Here is a 16,242-nt window from a genome sequence, read left to right on the forward strand (position 1 = left end):
ACCCTCATCAAGTTTGCTGATGACACAAAGCTGGGAGGGGTGGCTGACACACCAGAAGGCTGTGCCGCCAGACAGAGAGACCTGGACAGGCTGGAGAGTTGGGCAGAGAGGAACCTTATGAAATTCAACAAGGGCAAGCGTAGGGTGCTGCACCTGGGGAGGAATAACCCCATGCACCAGTACAGGTTGGGGGCTGACCTGCTGGAGAGCAGCTCTGTGGAAAGAGACCTGGGAGTCCTGGTGGACAACAGGATGATGACCATGAGCCAGCAATGTGCCCTTGTGGCCAAGAAGGCCAATGGCATCCTGGGATGCATCAAGAAGAGTGTGGCCAGCAGGTCGAGGGAGGTCATCCTCCCCCTCTACTCTGCCCTGGTGAGGCCCCATCTGGAGTACTGTGTCCAGTTCTGGGCTCCCCGGTTCAAGAAGGACAGGGAACTGCTGGAGAGGGTGCAGCAAAGAGCTACCAAGATGATTAGGGGACTGGAACACCTCTCTTATGAAGAAAGGCTGAGGGATTTGGGTCTCTTCAGTCTGGAAAAAAGACGGCTGAGGGAGGAATCTTATCAATGCTTATAAATACTTAAAGGGTGGGTGTCAGGAGGATGGGGCCAGGCTCTTTTCAGTGGTGCCCAGGGACAGGACAAGAGGTAATGGGCACAAATGTGAGCATAGGAAGTTCCACCTAAACATGAGGAGGCACTTCTTTACTTTGAGGGTGGCAGAGCACTGGCGCAGGCTGCCCAGAGAGGTGGTGGAGTCTCCTTCTCTGGAGACATTCAAAACCCACCTGGACGCGTTCCTGTGCAACCTGCTCTAGGTGACCCTGCTCTGGCAGGGGGGTTGGACTAGATGATCTCCAGAGGTCCCTTCCAACCCTGTGATTCTATGATTCATGTCCCTAACCCTCATTTCCTCTCAGCACCTCTGCAGGCCCTCAATGTTGTATCACCCTGCAGAACAACCTATGCAAACTCCAGTTGTGCGAGCTGATACCTAGGATAGGTAGAGAAGGAAAAGATGATCAATTTTTGCTCCTGGCACTGCTGAAAACTACAATTCAAATACAAACGCACTTTTGAGAACTCCTGCGCTTCTGCAGTTTGGGCTCGATGGGCAATACCCCTGGGGAATCTGTCCCTGGGCTCCAATGAGTACAGCTTAAAATTAACACGTTCCTCTAAACAATTTCATTAGACTTGTACTTTTAAAAATAAGATCAACCCAGGCCAGGCCCTGCACATAAAGTAATAGCTTATCTCATAAATATTTTTAATATTTTTTAATTACAAGTAGTCCTCATTCCAGGTAATGTAACTGACACAATGTATCTGCAGACATGCAGCCCCTAGACTTTCACAGAAAGCTCAGAAGCAACCACTCTATAAGAAAGGAATCCTACCTCACAGCAAAGCAGGGGAGGGGGCACATGGCCAAGATAGCCTAAATGTGGGGGAAGAGTCATTTGGAGTAAGTACAATATAAAAAAAAAAAAATATTTCAAAACCCCTTCGTATAATGGATCAAAGAATTTAAAGCAAAAAAAAAAAAAACACACAAAAAAAACTGGTTCAAGAAGATGTACAAGACTGTTGGAGACCAACAGAAAACTCCGCCAAAAAATAACTTGCATTTAAATCAGAAATCAATGGCATCACACAATTTTGCTGTTAAAAAAAGGGAAAGAGAAGTGGAAATCTGTGTAAAGATCAGCATTTACAAAGAGTTATCATTAGCTCCAGAGACCAGCATAATTCCCATGAAGTCCTGATGGAAGAGGGCCTCCTGCCACAAAGAGTTTCATTCCAGACAAGTCGTAGCAGTGGGTGTAAACAGCATTTGGGAAGAAGTTTACGTCAGAAAAATAATTCCTCCAGGTTTCATCATGATTCTGTTAAAGGAAAGTTTAGATTGTTATTGTTGCCAAACCAACACAAGACCTTATTTCACAAAAGCAGAATGTAGCTTCCAGAGCCTAAAAAGGGATCTTTTCTGTTAATACTCCCTGAAGCTTTAGATAGATCAACTTGAAAATACCAGAGTTGCCCTGAACCTTTTCCTGAGACCATTTGGACCAAACATTGGGGGGAGGAGATAAAGGGTAGGGAAGATATCAAGTTTCATTAGTTTTTAAAGTTACATCACAATGATACAAAAGATAGAGAAGTTAGACAAAGCCATTAACTGCTTTATGATAACATACAGGAAATTGAACTCAAGTGCCTGCCATGGCATTACCTCAGAAAGACAGTTTTAAAATTGCACACAATTAGATTAAATCACTCTTAGAGTACCACGTTTTTAAAGGAAGACAATGTATTTTGCATTTGAGGTTCTAAAAAACTAGAAGTTAGATTACATTTAAAAATATAAAGATATAAAATCTAGTTAATTTATGAATCAATGCATAAGAAAAGTAGTCAGCATGCCTTACGCTCAAGCAACCAACCGTTCAATATCCTTTCATAAAGCTTTTGTAGAAAACAATTCTGCAGTACTTCTTGCTTTTCATGATTACAGTTATTGGTTACATGATCACTGTTTTACTAGGTCGCATTTCATACAATAGCTCCCATTACTACAAAAAGAACTGTTTCAAGCCCTATGGCACTCCTGTGCAAAGGGTCTCCTACAAGCTACTCACCAGCCAGCCTTTCCCAGTAGTCAACTTCAAAATTTCACTGCCTCCTAATTTCTGCTTCTGTCCATAGCAGGCACATGGGGGCTTTTCATCCAGGAACCTCTGGGCTCTGATATCATAAAATAATAAGGAACCTTGCCCTGTTCCCACTGTGATGATGTGTTCATAGAAGCTCACCGATCGAATACCTGTCAAACAGAGAAGGGACATACAATGCAGTAAGGAAGATGGATGCTTTGGCTCTGCAGTGCTGCTGCTTGGTGTCTAATATTTTCTTTAAGAGGAACTACCTACTAGTATTCTCCACAACACATAAGTTTCCCTACTGCTATGGAACAATGCAGATAAATCCCATTCATACTATTGAAACAGCAGCTTCAATTACATATACTACTTCCCTTCTCTGAGGCCATCAGCTACACTGATGACACATAGTAAGAAGCTTCATTCTCAGCAGGCCCCAGCTCTGCCAGATAAGCAAAGATCATAAGCCATTTAGGATCAACAGCAGCTTTGTTCTGTCTGCTACAAGCCTCTAAGTGAACACACCATGAGCGAGTACATGGCAACAGACAGCGGAAAGAACATCACATTGGTTTCCTCCAATGATCTTACACTCTATCTAGCTACCTGCCAAGCTGCAATAAGTGACTATGTGAGAAAAATTACCGTCCCAGCTGCCACTAAGTGCATTTTGCTGATCAACAGGCTAGCTGTAAGCAAGCATAACCATAATAATCATTAGTCACTTTGCTGCTAAGATAGATCAGGCTCTGAAATAATTTTGAAGCCATTCCTGCTCAAGTAGTCTCATACAAGCACACCTTATTCTTTGTAGCTGGCACTTTTAGCCCTTCACCCAGCAATGAAAACAGACTAAGAATCCTACAACCCAAGCACCACCATGTTACACCATTACATGGGAAGCTACAAGTTTTCAGTCCAAACAAAACATTCTAGCACAATTCAGTTACACTATTAGATTGAGTAAAAGGAGTACATTTTGTTTTCACTAAATCTAAGTCTGAAGCCTCAGCTAAACAAGGATCCCTTGGAAATAGTCTTGGGGAGATTCTGTATGTAGGAATTTGCAATTTGCAAAGTGTCCTGTCATCTCATCTCTATTGTGCAAAAGGTTTGTTCTGTGTAAGCACTCTACCCCAAACAACTCTTCTACGCAGATTAAATCCCACCACATCTATGCTTTTCCTTACTGCACAACATGACACCAGCTTATAAACTCTAGGGCTTTTTAAGCCCCCTTTAAAGTACCACTGAATTACAGCCTAAACAATCATTCAAACAGGAGGGGAAAAGAGTGAGTTATGCCAACTGCTGTCACTGTACCAAGCGTGACATCACAAAACTTGTAACATACTGGAATACACCCAGCAGGACACGTGACTGCAGACATCCAAGAGATGTAGATGCAGACAGGGAGTTTCCCCCCTTTCCCATTGTACAGAGTTCTAACTAGAAACACATCCTCATCCTTCCACCTCTGCAACCTGATGTTACATCCACAGGCGCCAGCATCTGTGACGCATGCTTAGAACAGGCAAGGCCATATAGTCATGCTCCAGATGAGAGGTGAAGTCTTGACTGCAGGCTTAATAGATAGGAAACCACTGTGCAAGTCTCACACCTGCTGAAGTAGATTTACTAGATTCATATAAGAATCTCTACTTTAATTCGGAGAACTACAAATGCATGTGAGCAAGTTGGAGACATTTCTCCCCCTCCATTACAAGGGCCTGGCTCTGACAAATACATGCAGAAAGCTTTAAGCTGTCTGCAATCAGCAAGAGCAGTCACTTGGATAAGAGGAAAAAGGCACAAGAGGGGACCCTCCTCCTATTTTTGCTCCAAAAACACTCTTGACAAGCAACCCAACAGAACACTTAACAGAAACAGGTGATGGAGTACAAAAGCAGATAGCATATACTTTTCAATGCAGTTTATTAATAAAAAGCTATAAAATGCAGAACAACTGTGGATCTTTCTCTAATAAAAAAAAATTAACTGAAGGAATCTGTAATGTACCCGCTACTAAGAGGATGTTTAAAACAGGCTTTCAAGAACAGCACTTCAAATTGGCTCTTAAGGGGCTGAATTACCTCAGATTAATCATTCCCATCAAACTAAAAGCATAGTCTGTGCCTAGAACCGATCATGGTAAGCTCTCCTACATTCCCAGCACTCTACCACCTGTGGACCTGGACTATTTGGGTCAGCAAATTGAGTCCTACTCCTGAGAGGCAGGGAGGCTTCACATATCCCAGAAGGAAATGAAGACACGGTAGCATGTCCTATACAGAGTAGGCACAGAGTCTGTGCTGCACAAGCTCTGTCCACTATGTTTACATTGCTGCCTTCAGGATATGAAGTCAAGGGCACACAACATAGCACTGCATGCCAGCCAAGCAGAAAGCAGTTGCTCTTGCAGATCAAGAATTAGAGTCCAGGGCCTGCACTTCCCTGCACAGCTACTAAGAAAAGCAACACTTACAAGATGCACTAAAAAGCATTAGCTACCTTCTCATGTAGGGCAGACAGGGTTACACTAGGTAAAAACCAGTCCCAGTTCCAGTCTCATTAAGTGACAACCTTACTCTGACCTCATTAAGTGACAACCTTACTCTGACCTGCTTTTGTATACAACATTAATGATCTGAAGTTGATGTGGACTTACCACATTCAGCAGGTGCATTTGGAAGCTGAAAGCATATTCAGGTAACACTTCAAAACACTTAAAAGTCAACCCAGATTTTAGTCTGCATATCAACAGCCAGCCTACTTTCTAGAGGTGCTGCACCGCTCCAAGTCCCAGTGAGATCAACAGAAAGCTGAAACACTTGGTATCTTGGGAATTAATAGTACTTAAGTGCCTCCACCACCATGCCAAAAAAAAAAAGTCTGCCTACTATGCAGAACAGGAAACAGTATTGAACAAAAAGGCTTTCTCCAGACATGAACTAGTGCCCCAGAAATACTACCTACACATATATCATCCCCCCAGCAGGAATGATCACATACTCAAGGCAGAAGCTTTCAGCCACCAGTTGCCGCTGGGCGCCACACTCCAGTGTCTTGGTATTTCTTCCCTATGATACTGAAAGGTGACAGTGTCAGGACCTCCACAGAGCCCTCACTGACAGTGGGTCAGGACAAGGGCTGTTGCTGGTAAGGTGTTCAGGTGACAACGTGAGCTGGTGAAGCACCTTTTCTCATATTATAGAAGCTTCTCCCGTATCTGAAAGCAGCAGACCCTGACATTTATCTAGACAGCACTGTTCAAACTCCGGTAACCACATAAATAAAACTTTCCTAATCCTTGCCTATATGCACTCTCTTTTTGATAACTTGCCCAATGAAGAGATGGATGCACAGAGCCAAGCTAAATAAGGACTGCAACTTATTAGTCTGGGATTAATATGGTTTAAAGTGGGCATCACAGCTCAGTGCCTTCTCATGCTTGAAAATAAAGGGTATGGGAAAAAGCTTATGGGATCATGCACCCTGCAAGCCCTCACACTTGGCCCTGGTGTAAGGTTCAATTGGACATACTGCATCCACATCAGAAGAGGAAAACAGCACTCAAATCTGCAAAATTTTTTCTTTTTTTTTTTTTAATTTTTAAGAGTGAGCTTTTGTATATTTAAAGCAAATAAATACACATTGAAAATTAATAGTCTCACTCGTGGCTTTAAAATTACAAAGCAAGCATTCACTCACAGCACAGACTCCCAATACGATAGCACAGAGCAGACAACATGCTTTTTTTTCCTGTTCCCAGAGAAAAACACAAGAATAGACAGTATTAATAGTGGTATGAAGACTGGATTTGCTTTGAGGTGAAGTGAAACAGAATAAGACACAGTAAAAAATTAAGTAGAACACACACTTTTAAAAGTTCAGTAATATTTGGATGGTGTACAATTTAGTTGATCATAAAAGCACTAATGTTGTCTATCATTAGATTTCAGAGCTGCTTTTAAGTTTGCTTTGTTGGTTGCTCAAGGAATACTGTCATAAAAGCAAAACCTATATGTACTATTAATGATTTAGTCTATCACATGAAAAACCCTTCCTATTTATTAAAAGCTTATCTTACTGCAGTCTTAATAGCTACTTCTGCAAGCAAACCATTTGAAGCACCCTTTGATAAATTTCTTACCACTGCCTCGTTCTTTGGAACAGATGGATTTAACATTGTGAGAAGGCTGCCTGGGATCCAGAAAGGAGACATGTGCCTGTGATCCTACTGCATACACTGACCACTCCTGACCATAAGCCAAACACACATTCTCCCTGCAGTATGGCAACTTTGTGGAAAGTAACTGGAAACAGAGGAAAGACAAATCAACACGTTATGAGAAAAGAGCAAAACATTAGTAGAACAATTCTGTAAGCTACGTTCAAGGAAGCTGCAGTGAAAAAAAAAAACAAAATGCAGCTAAAAAATAAGTTCATCACAATAGGACTTTAAGAGAAAAGCAACAACCTGACCCAGAGAAATAGAAAACCCGAAGGAGATTGGATGCCTTATCTGAACCAAGCTGAGATGATAAAGGCTGAAGCTAAATATTATGCAAAGAACATTTTGATAAGTTGTTTTACATCTTTCTAAGCTGCTGTTATTTCTTCGGCAGGTATACACAGACATCAGCTCTCAGATGAAAAAGCTTACCTCATATCATACACTAGCATAGACATTTCTGGGTTTGATCTGCAGCTACACTTAAATAAGCGCAACTTCCTTTATGAACACTGCTAATCAAGTATCCATCATACTCTATGGAACAGTTCACTTCAGCTCACCCAGAACTGGCAGAAAGTTAAGAACACCTCTCACCCTCCAAAATAAGGGGAGTGGGAAGTTTCTCTCCCCAAATTCTAATTTTTAGGACACTTCATTTTACATAAAGCTTTTCTCTTTCTTCAAGCATTTAAAGGAGATGAAGAACAGCAAACAGCCTTAACGGCTAGGCAATTTTTGAAATTTTACACCAACAAACAGAAAAACACCTTTGATAGTGTGTGCTCTGCTTTCCAAAGATGAAAATACCCATCTAGGGACACAGCTCCCAGTTCCTATTTAAAAAAAAAAAAAAGTTAGTTTCTGTATTGTAGATGTCCTTACAAACTCACACTCTCTACTAGGCAGGCTGCATACTCCAGATTGAACTCATCCATAATCCTCTATGTGCTTATCAAGATCAATTTTCATTTTATATTGATCATGATAGAACACAATATAGCACAAATGTGCCAGGTAGAATATGAATTAATAAAACAGTAAATAACCAAAAATAACTTTCAAAAGTGTAGATCTTGTTAGACAAATAATGAATTTTTAAACAGTGCAATCTGGGGTTGGCAATTCTCTACAGCAGCTCCCACACTGATTCTGACCCTGAAGTAAGCATTCCTTTCCAAGCAATACTCTACTGAAAAAGCTACACCAAGTCTCCATCACAGAGGAATAATTAACAGCTACAGTGAAAAATAAAGCCTGCAGCAGCACTGTGCTTCTGATAGCACACCTGCCTTTGCTTCAGACCTTCTCTGTTCTTTGAGGGCAGAAAGAAAATTAGCAGGGGGGTGAATTGCTACTCCCACTTGCCCCAGTACAATAATAACAAGAGATCAGCATGGGGGAGGTTAACATTTACTGTTTGTCAAACGCCAACAAAATAACACCAAAGCAAGCACCGGGGTGCCTGTCCTGCATGTCAGTCACCTCACTTGCTGAGCAATCCAGTAACAATTCAGCCATCAAAACAGCAACTGACTGGATGTTAGCTGGTCTTCACAAAAGATGAAGGAAAGCAGCAAGAGCACTTAAGAGTGGGATTCAAGCTGAAAGAGGCATTTTGGTGCTTTATCTGCTTCTTGTAAACATTCCCTGTCTGCCCCCTTTAGGGTGCAAGTCTAAAAATCAAACCCACAGGAAAACTGTTCCTTCTGAAAATATATGATTTTTTTTCTCTACTGGACTTCTCCAAGCACTTGGGGCAGAAGCAGACATAGCAGATAAAGATGACCATCTTATATGAGAAAGATGCCAAAGGATTTGGGGGGGGAGGAATCAGGTTGCTTCTCCAGTATTTTTGATTTAGATTACTTTCTTCTTTTTCTAATACATATGGACAGTTTTAGGACTTCTCAACTGTCTTGCTTATCTTACTGACCTTGTTCTTATTGTTGAAAGCCAATGCTCGGACTTTGCAGTTGTCAGGATTGGTGTTCTCCTTGGGGATATCCTTCAGAGCCCTGTGTGTTATGTGGGCATAGACAGGAACTTTAGAGAGATTATGTCTGGTATCGCTTTTGGACAACACATCCTCTGTGACTTCCCAGAGACCCATTGAACCATCCCGGGAACCTGAATAAATAGTCCATAACAGCATTTCACATATACATAATTCCCATTATTTTTAAAAAAAGGAGCTGCAATAAACAATAGGGTCTGAAAGAAAGAAAGGATACTATTAATTTAATCTAACTGAACGCACTATTGGTGCCTATATATTAATTAACAAAATAATGATTTTACTGAGCTGTAAAGTTCATAACATTGTGAACTCATTGTCAACTGTTTTGTCTATGTGGTTTCCAAGCAGCTAGATCACCTCATCTGTTTTCAAACTGATTAGGATGCATCAAAACCCCACAATCCTGTACAACAATCACCATTAAAGATTCACACACAGAATAAACTCAGAGGCAACTGAATAGCCTACGTGTTCAGCCTGGCTTACCAAGGCTAAGACTGACAGAATCTGTTAAGCCAGTAGAAAAATCTCCAAGAAAACTCAGTTGGGTTTACACCAGTTTCGGATCATTTGATTTCTGCCAGTATGCTTATGGATATGTACACGCACATTTATGAACTGAACAGAAACAGCTATTTCAAATCACAATTTGTACCAATTTGTATCAAATCTATTTTTAAAGTTATTTTTTTTAAACCCATGCAACCTCTTGTTTAAAGAACGTAACACAGGAACTGAAGCCAAACAAGAAAGAACTCATTTTATTTTTCTACTGAATTTGAAGATAATAATCCAAAAATATGAATCAATAAGAGTAACAACACTAGATGTAGAAAGCTGAATGTCTTTGGTTCATAGATCAACACAGACTTAATCCAAGGTCCTATACCCATCCCTTCTGGTGTTTAGGCAACTCACTTCCATTTAAGTCAGCCCTGACAGATTTGACGTGTACCTCAATTTCTTCCCTACACAATGTATTTTTATTTTTTTTTAAAAAAACACAGATATTTGGGTTGGAGAGTTGCAAGGATCAACTTCTATATTAAATTCAAAATCAAACTCCAGGATTAGCTTTTTGTTTTTTGAAAAAATATTCCTGAACTAACAATTCGAGCATTTGATTTTTATACGAGACTGTTACGATTTTCTGTCACCTGCAGTTTGACACCTCCCTGTATGGAATACTACGCCCTGTCAGCACAGAAAGACAGTAAACTACTATATTAATGCAACAGCATACTAGTATTGCTGCCTTTACCGAAGTTAAGCAATATTTTATTAAGCTACACTGATTATCCAACTAGTTACTAAAAAGTCAGTTACTGACCTTTTTTATTACAGCCTTCTAGATTAACTGCTCTAGTATGCATGCATATATATATATACACACACACACGCACACATGACTTTACTGATATCTTGATAAAACAAACTGAGTTTTCATTAATCAGTCTTTCACAGGATTTCAGGAAACCAATACTGCTCTGCTGTATTCCAAAGTTATTAACTGATAACAACACCCCTCTTGAAATTCTTCTTGTGTGGAATCCTTCCCTTTAACTCACTGTGTTTAGACACCCTCTCATGGCAACACCTACCATAAAGACAGTAGTATTCCCTCTAATACTAGAAAATAAAATAAAATAAATCTAGACCAGGGCCCTACAAATAAAACAAAGCAAAGCACTGTACTAAGACCAAGAATGATTTAAACAGGCAAAGTAGTTCCAAGTGGTTTCAAATGTTTTGATAAAGGTGCTTCCCTTAGACCTATTAAGTGCTGTACATCAGTATAAAATTCTGTGGAAAAAAAAATTAAAAATTTATTTTACCAGAAACAGCCATAGTATCACTGATCCATGCAATTGAAAATATCCAGTCCTTATGTCCATCCTAAAAGAAAAAAAAAAAAAAAAAGATTTTTCTGTGCCATTATATTCTAGAGTGGTCTCAAAGCAGTCAAGTATTCTTTGCTTTGATTTTCAATTATTTATTTTTTTTGTTTAGTACAAACTCAGAAGGACAGACCTACATTAAAACGTACAAATAAGCTGGAACAGTTTAAGTACCTAACATCAAGCTGGAGCAGTTTAAGTACCTAACAGTAATTTTAACATTTTTTAATTTTGAAGTGTATAATTAATAGAGAGCAATTACGTGATGGAAACACAGGTCTCTGACCAAGGACAAATTGATTTCAACTCTAAGAAGTTAGGTTTTCCATTTTGAGAGCAGCAGTCTTTACTTCTGTAAAGTAGTTATATACTTTTTCCTCAAATGCACGTCCCTACTATAAGAAGTAACCAAAACATTATGTTTACAATATATGACCTACAGATTAATTTTTCAAGACTATGACTTCAAGAATCTTTTCTTTAGCAGGTGAAAGACTTGGAGAAAGAGACCACGAGGCTCTAGTTCCGTTTGAAAAGCTGCAGAGTCACAGCAGCACGCAAATGAATAACGAGTCATACAAATCTTCAGAGTCAAACCTTTCTCCAGCTGGTTATCTGCTACTGCAGAAACCCTGACCTGACCTCTGTTGTTGTAGTTAACATCTATGTGAAGTCCTGAATCAAAAAGGAGAAATGGGAGAGAAGTGCTTACGGAACAGCACTATACTAATTTCAGCTTTTTTTCTTTTTAAGCCTGGCTATTTTAAAAAGGCATCATGATGTTTCAGAAATATAAGCAGTAGCGAAGTCTATCAAACTGCCATAAACCACTGGGTTAGAACTAATCCTCAAAGCCAAGTTCCATCTCTGAAATAATACATACATAAGCTGCACTGGAGAAGGGGAAATTTGAACAACACACATCATCTTTTCAATTTCCCAAAAGAGCTTTTTCACTAAAGCTAGTTTCAGAGATCATCACCACAGTTAGACTTCAACAGTTAAGACTTTGTCAAATTTTCAATGCTTAAAAGTAATCTGAAGGTGACCTGAATGAGGGTGAAGAAGTAGTCTGACTCGGAACCCTGAGAATCATCTCACATGTTTATGGACTCACGCATATTTAAGATATCTTGTCAAAAAAGACAACAATCAGGAATGTTTTCAAGCTATCAGAAAGTCACTCTCCATTACAAGACTCACAAACCTTAACCTTGCTCTGACCTTAAACACTTCATAGTAGTAAGTGACAGAATAAACTTTCCCACTTTCCCCAAATACTCCCACTTACATCTCCCACACAGACAGGATCCAGTGTAGGCAGACGATAAATTGCAAGACTGTTGGGGTTGTCTCCGCCTGTGGCCAGAAGGGTCCTCGAGGGGTTGAGCTCAATGGCATGAATACCACAACCCTGCTGGTTCACCATGCCGGGTTCACGATCTTTCAGAATAGGAATCTTGGTAATTTGACCATTCTGGACATCTACTACAAATAACTGGGGAAAAAAGCAGGTGTAAGTCATTAATAGATAAGAAAAACAAGATGATCAAATATCCTCCCTATTTTGAACTGATATTCTTTTAAAGTTGGAATCAACAAATGCTGCAAGTATGGCTGAAAAACGCATAAATTCCTTCCTAAAAAACTAAACTAACTTAATCTCAGTAGGTTTTATTTTAATCATAGAACGGTTTGGGTTGGAAGGGACCTTAAAGATCATCTAGTTCCAACCCCCCTGCCATGGGCGGGGACACCTCCCACTAGACCAGGCTGCTCAAAGCCCCATCCAGCCTGGCCTTGAACACCCCCAGGGATGGGGCATCCACAACTTCCCTGGGCAACCTGTTCCACTGCCTCACCACCCTCACAGTGAAAAATTTCTTCCTAATATCCAATCTAAATCTCCCCTCTTTCAGTTTAAAACCATTACCCTCATCATACTGCTACACTCCCTGATAAAGAGTCCCTCCCCATCCTTCCTGTAGGCCCCCTTTAGGTATTAGAAGGAGGCTATAAGGTCTCCGCAGGAGACCCCTGAGGAACACCACTCATCACTGGTTTCTACTTGGACATTGAGCTGTTGACCACAACCCTTTGAGTGCGGCCACCCAAACAGTTGCTTATCCACCGAGTGGTCCATCCATCAAATGCATGCCTTTCCAATTTAGAGACCAGGATGTCGTGCAGGACAGTGTCAAACACTTTGCACAAGTCCAGGTAAATGATGTCAGTTGCTTTCCTCTTATCCACCAACGCTGTAGCCCCATCATAGAAGGCCACCAAATTTGTCAGACCCATCATTAAGGTTGTGGGCACCCTAGGTTGGAGTGATCATGAAATGATAGAGTTCAGGATCATAGGTACCAAGCACAAAACATCAAGAAGTAAAATTACAACCTCAGATTTCAGGAGGGCTAACTTCGACCTCTTCAAGAAACTGCTTGGGCTAGGGCTCTGGAAGGCAAAGGGGGGCTCAAGAGAGCTGGTTGGTATTCAAAGACCACTTCCTCCAAGCTCAGGATCGGTGCATCCCTAAGAGAAAGAAATCGGCCAATGGACGCAGGAGACCTGCATGGTTGAGCAGGGAGCTTCTGAAAAAGTTCAAGTGGAAGAAGGAAGTTTACAGTAAGTGGAAGAAGGAGCTGACCACTGGGGAAGAGTACAAGAATGCTGCCAGAGCGTGCAGGGATGAAACAAGGAAAGCCAAGGCCTCCTTGGAATTAAACCTGGCCAGGGATGTCAAGCTCAACAGGAAGGGCTTCCACAAGTATATTGGAGGCAAAAGGAAAACTAGAGAAGTTGTGGGCCCACTGTTGAATGAGACAGGGGCCATGGTGACGGAGGATGCGGAGAAGGCAGAGTTACTGAATGCCTTCTTTGCTTCAGTCTCTACTGCTCGGCCCAGCCCTCAGGAGTCACAGACTTTGGAGAAAGTAACAGGGGAAAGAGGAGGACTTCCCCTTGGTTGAGGAGGATCAACCCTGTGGACATCCTGGGGAGGGTCCCAGGGGTGTCCTAGGGGGTCCTGTGTCTGTCTTAGAGGATCCCAGGGGTGTCTGGGGGGGGATCCTGGGGACATCCCTAGGGGTCCCGTGTCCATCGTGGGAAATCTTCAGGGTGTCCCGGGGGAACATGTTTGCATTTGCATTTGTTTGGACCAAAGAACCCATAAGACCTCCTAGTGTATTTTGGCCCAAATTTGGATCTGATGAAGACTGGGTCTGTCAGACTTTAAACATGTATGTGAATAATAAGGAATAATAAGGAATCAGAAGAAGGTGAATATGCTTTTTGCTGGGTCAAGATGAATAGATTCAGGATTCGGGGACACCCAAATCCATTTTATATGTTCCCAGCCCAGACTGTCGGTGATGTTTCAATCGACAAAGAAATTGAATCCCCAAAGTGGGACCCCTTAGACTGTTACTTGGGGGCGAGGAAGAGGGGTGAATAACAGGGGAAGAGGACTGCCCCGACCACTCCTACCAGCAGCTCGAGGTTCACCAGTAGGGTGTTATCATTGTGGGATTTACAGAATCCCCTAATTTGTTTGGGCAAGCGTTAGAACAAGTGCTTGAACAATTCAGCCCTCCATCGGGAGTAGCCCTGCTTCAGTGTGTGGATGACTTATTGGTATCCGGGGAGGAAGAAGGCAGGGTAAAAGAAGCCACGAATGAGTTACTGAACTTTTGGGGACAGCAAGGTTTGAGGGTCTCAAAAAAAAAAAAAAAAAATTGCAATATGTGGAAACAGAAGTGAAGTACTTGGGACATCTAGTCAGTGAAGGGAGTCGAAAAATAAATCCTATAAATCCTGAGAGGATCAAAGGAATAGTAGACTTACCTCTGCCAAAGACCAAGAGGGAACTGAGAAAATTTTGGGGGGCTGACTGGGTACTGCAGACTGTGGATAGAGGGGTATGCTCAAAAGACTAAAGGACTATATTCCAAAGTGTTAGCTGAAGAACCGAATGTATTAGTTTGGACAGAAGAAGAGGAGGATTTAGTGGAAGATTTAAAACAGAGCCTAATCAGAGCTCCAGTTTTAGCCTTATCTTCTTTGGAGAAACCTTTTCAACTATTTGTAACTGTAGACAAAGGGGCTGTGTTAGGAACTCAAGAGTGGGGGGGATAAGCGGCACCCAGTGGCCTATTTATCTGAACTCCTAGATCTGCTCTCCCGAGGGTGGCCAGGGGAATAATAGAAGTTAGCACCCCTCACCAAGTAAAAATCATTTTAGCCCAAACCACGGGAAAACGGCTAACCAATTCAAGAATACTGAAGTATGAAGGAATTTTAATTGTAAAGGATGATTCGATTTTAACTGCCAGCCCTTGCCTTAACCCAGCGAGCTTTTTGTGGAAAAAAATAGAGGCAAAGGATGAAGAACTTACACACGAATGCATAGATGTAATTGAGTACCAGACTAAGATACGCCCTGACTTAAGGGAAGAACCCCTGTCTGGGGGTCTTCATTTGTTCGTAGACGGTTCTTCAAGAGTGATAGAAGGAAAGAGGTGTAATGGATATGCGGTGGTGCATGGAGTGAGTCAACTGTGGAATTTGGATAATGAGGTGAAGTCTCTGCGCTCAAAGAGCAATTAAGACTGGCTTTGCTATCTCTTGTGCAACCCAGGGGAGTGAAGGCTTGTCCGGCTATCACAGGATACATAAATAACGGGGTAGTCTTGGGGAGCCAGGACAGCCCTGCTTTTCATCAGCAGAGACAGTAAAATCAAGATAACAGAGACCTTGTGTAGCGCTCTGTTTCCTTGAGAGGCTACCATGCCCGGTAATTGACCTTTGCCTCATTACCTGTGAAATGCATATTAAAGTTGACACCCCTGTATATGCTAATGAAGATTTTAGAGATCACGCTAAACATATATGACTATAGCACTCGTCTCTCCACCCAAATCATACTACATGTCACCTAGGGGAGGGAAACCTCGTCATTTTGGGGATAAAAGGATGGAGAAAACGACTGTTAAACTGGGAGAGAAGAAACCTGATACCTGATGGACCAGTCGACGGGCTGTGTTCTCTCCCTCCACCCCAGGCAGGGACGCCTTTCTGGGTAAGCGCTGCGCCTTTCACCCCCTGGTGAATGTTACCCCGGGTTGTTGTACTATCGTTATTTTTGCTAGCAATATTAACCTTAAGTAATTAGCGCTATTGTAGTCAGTGAATTTATCAATGGCAATCTCGAATCTGCGACTGCCGCTCTCAATAAAGTAACTAATTTTGATTATTTGTGAATCTGCTTCAGTGGAAGTCCTTTGGTGGGACTCTGATAGTAAATCAGTGAAAGTCCTGGGACTCTGGCAGACAAATATCGAAACTACAGTCCTTTTAACGCGACACCAACAAGTAAAAGCATCTGAAAAATTACCTAGTGCATGGTCTACTCAAACATGTGAGA

At 41.6% G+C, this 16,242-nt stretch overlaps 1 protein-coding gene across 4 annotated transcripts in view; it reads right to left on the reverse strand.

Moving 5' to 3' along the window:
• Nucleotides 1–1,255: 1,255 nt before the first annotated feature.
• LOC141735487 (DDB1- and CUL4-associated factor 12-like) overlaps nt 1,256–16,242 on the reverse strand; it is a 31,533-nt gene continuing 16,546 nt past the window's right edge. For 2 of the 4 annotated variants that reach the window (XM_074568353.1, XM_074568354.1), the window contains 7 exons: nt 12,109–12,315; nt 10,755–10,815; nt 8,836–9,029; nt 7,670–7,735; nt 6,819–6,981; nt 2,645–2,829; nt 1,256–1,891 (listed from right to left, as the gene is read on the reverse strand). In XM_074568353.1, the coding sequence (XP_074424454.1) occupies nt 1,733–1,891; nt 2,645–2,829; nt 6,819–6,981; nt 7,670–7,735; nt 8,836–9,029; nt 10,755–10,815; nt 12,109–12,315 (1,035 nt within the window). In that variant the 3' untranslated portion in view covers nt 1,256–1,732. The remainder of the gene's footprint in view (nt 1,892–2,644; nt 2,830–6,818; nt 6,982–7,669; nt 7,736–8,835; nt 9,030–10,754; nt 10,816–12,108; nt 12,316–16,242) is intronic. The other 2 variants (XM_074568356.1, XM_074568355.1) reach the window with 2 other exon arrangements.

Source organism: Larus michahellis, chromosome W (assembly GCF_964199755.1).
Source record: "Larus michahellis chromosome W, bLarMic1.1, whole genome shotgun sequence".
Taxonomy (NCBI): domain Eukaryota; kingdom Metazoa; phylum Chordata; class Aves; order Charadriiformes; family Laridae; genus Larus; species Larus michahellis.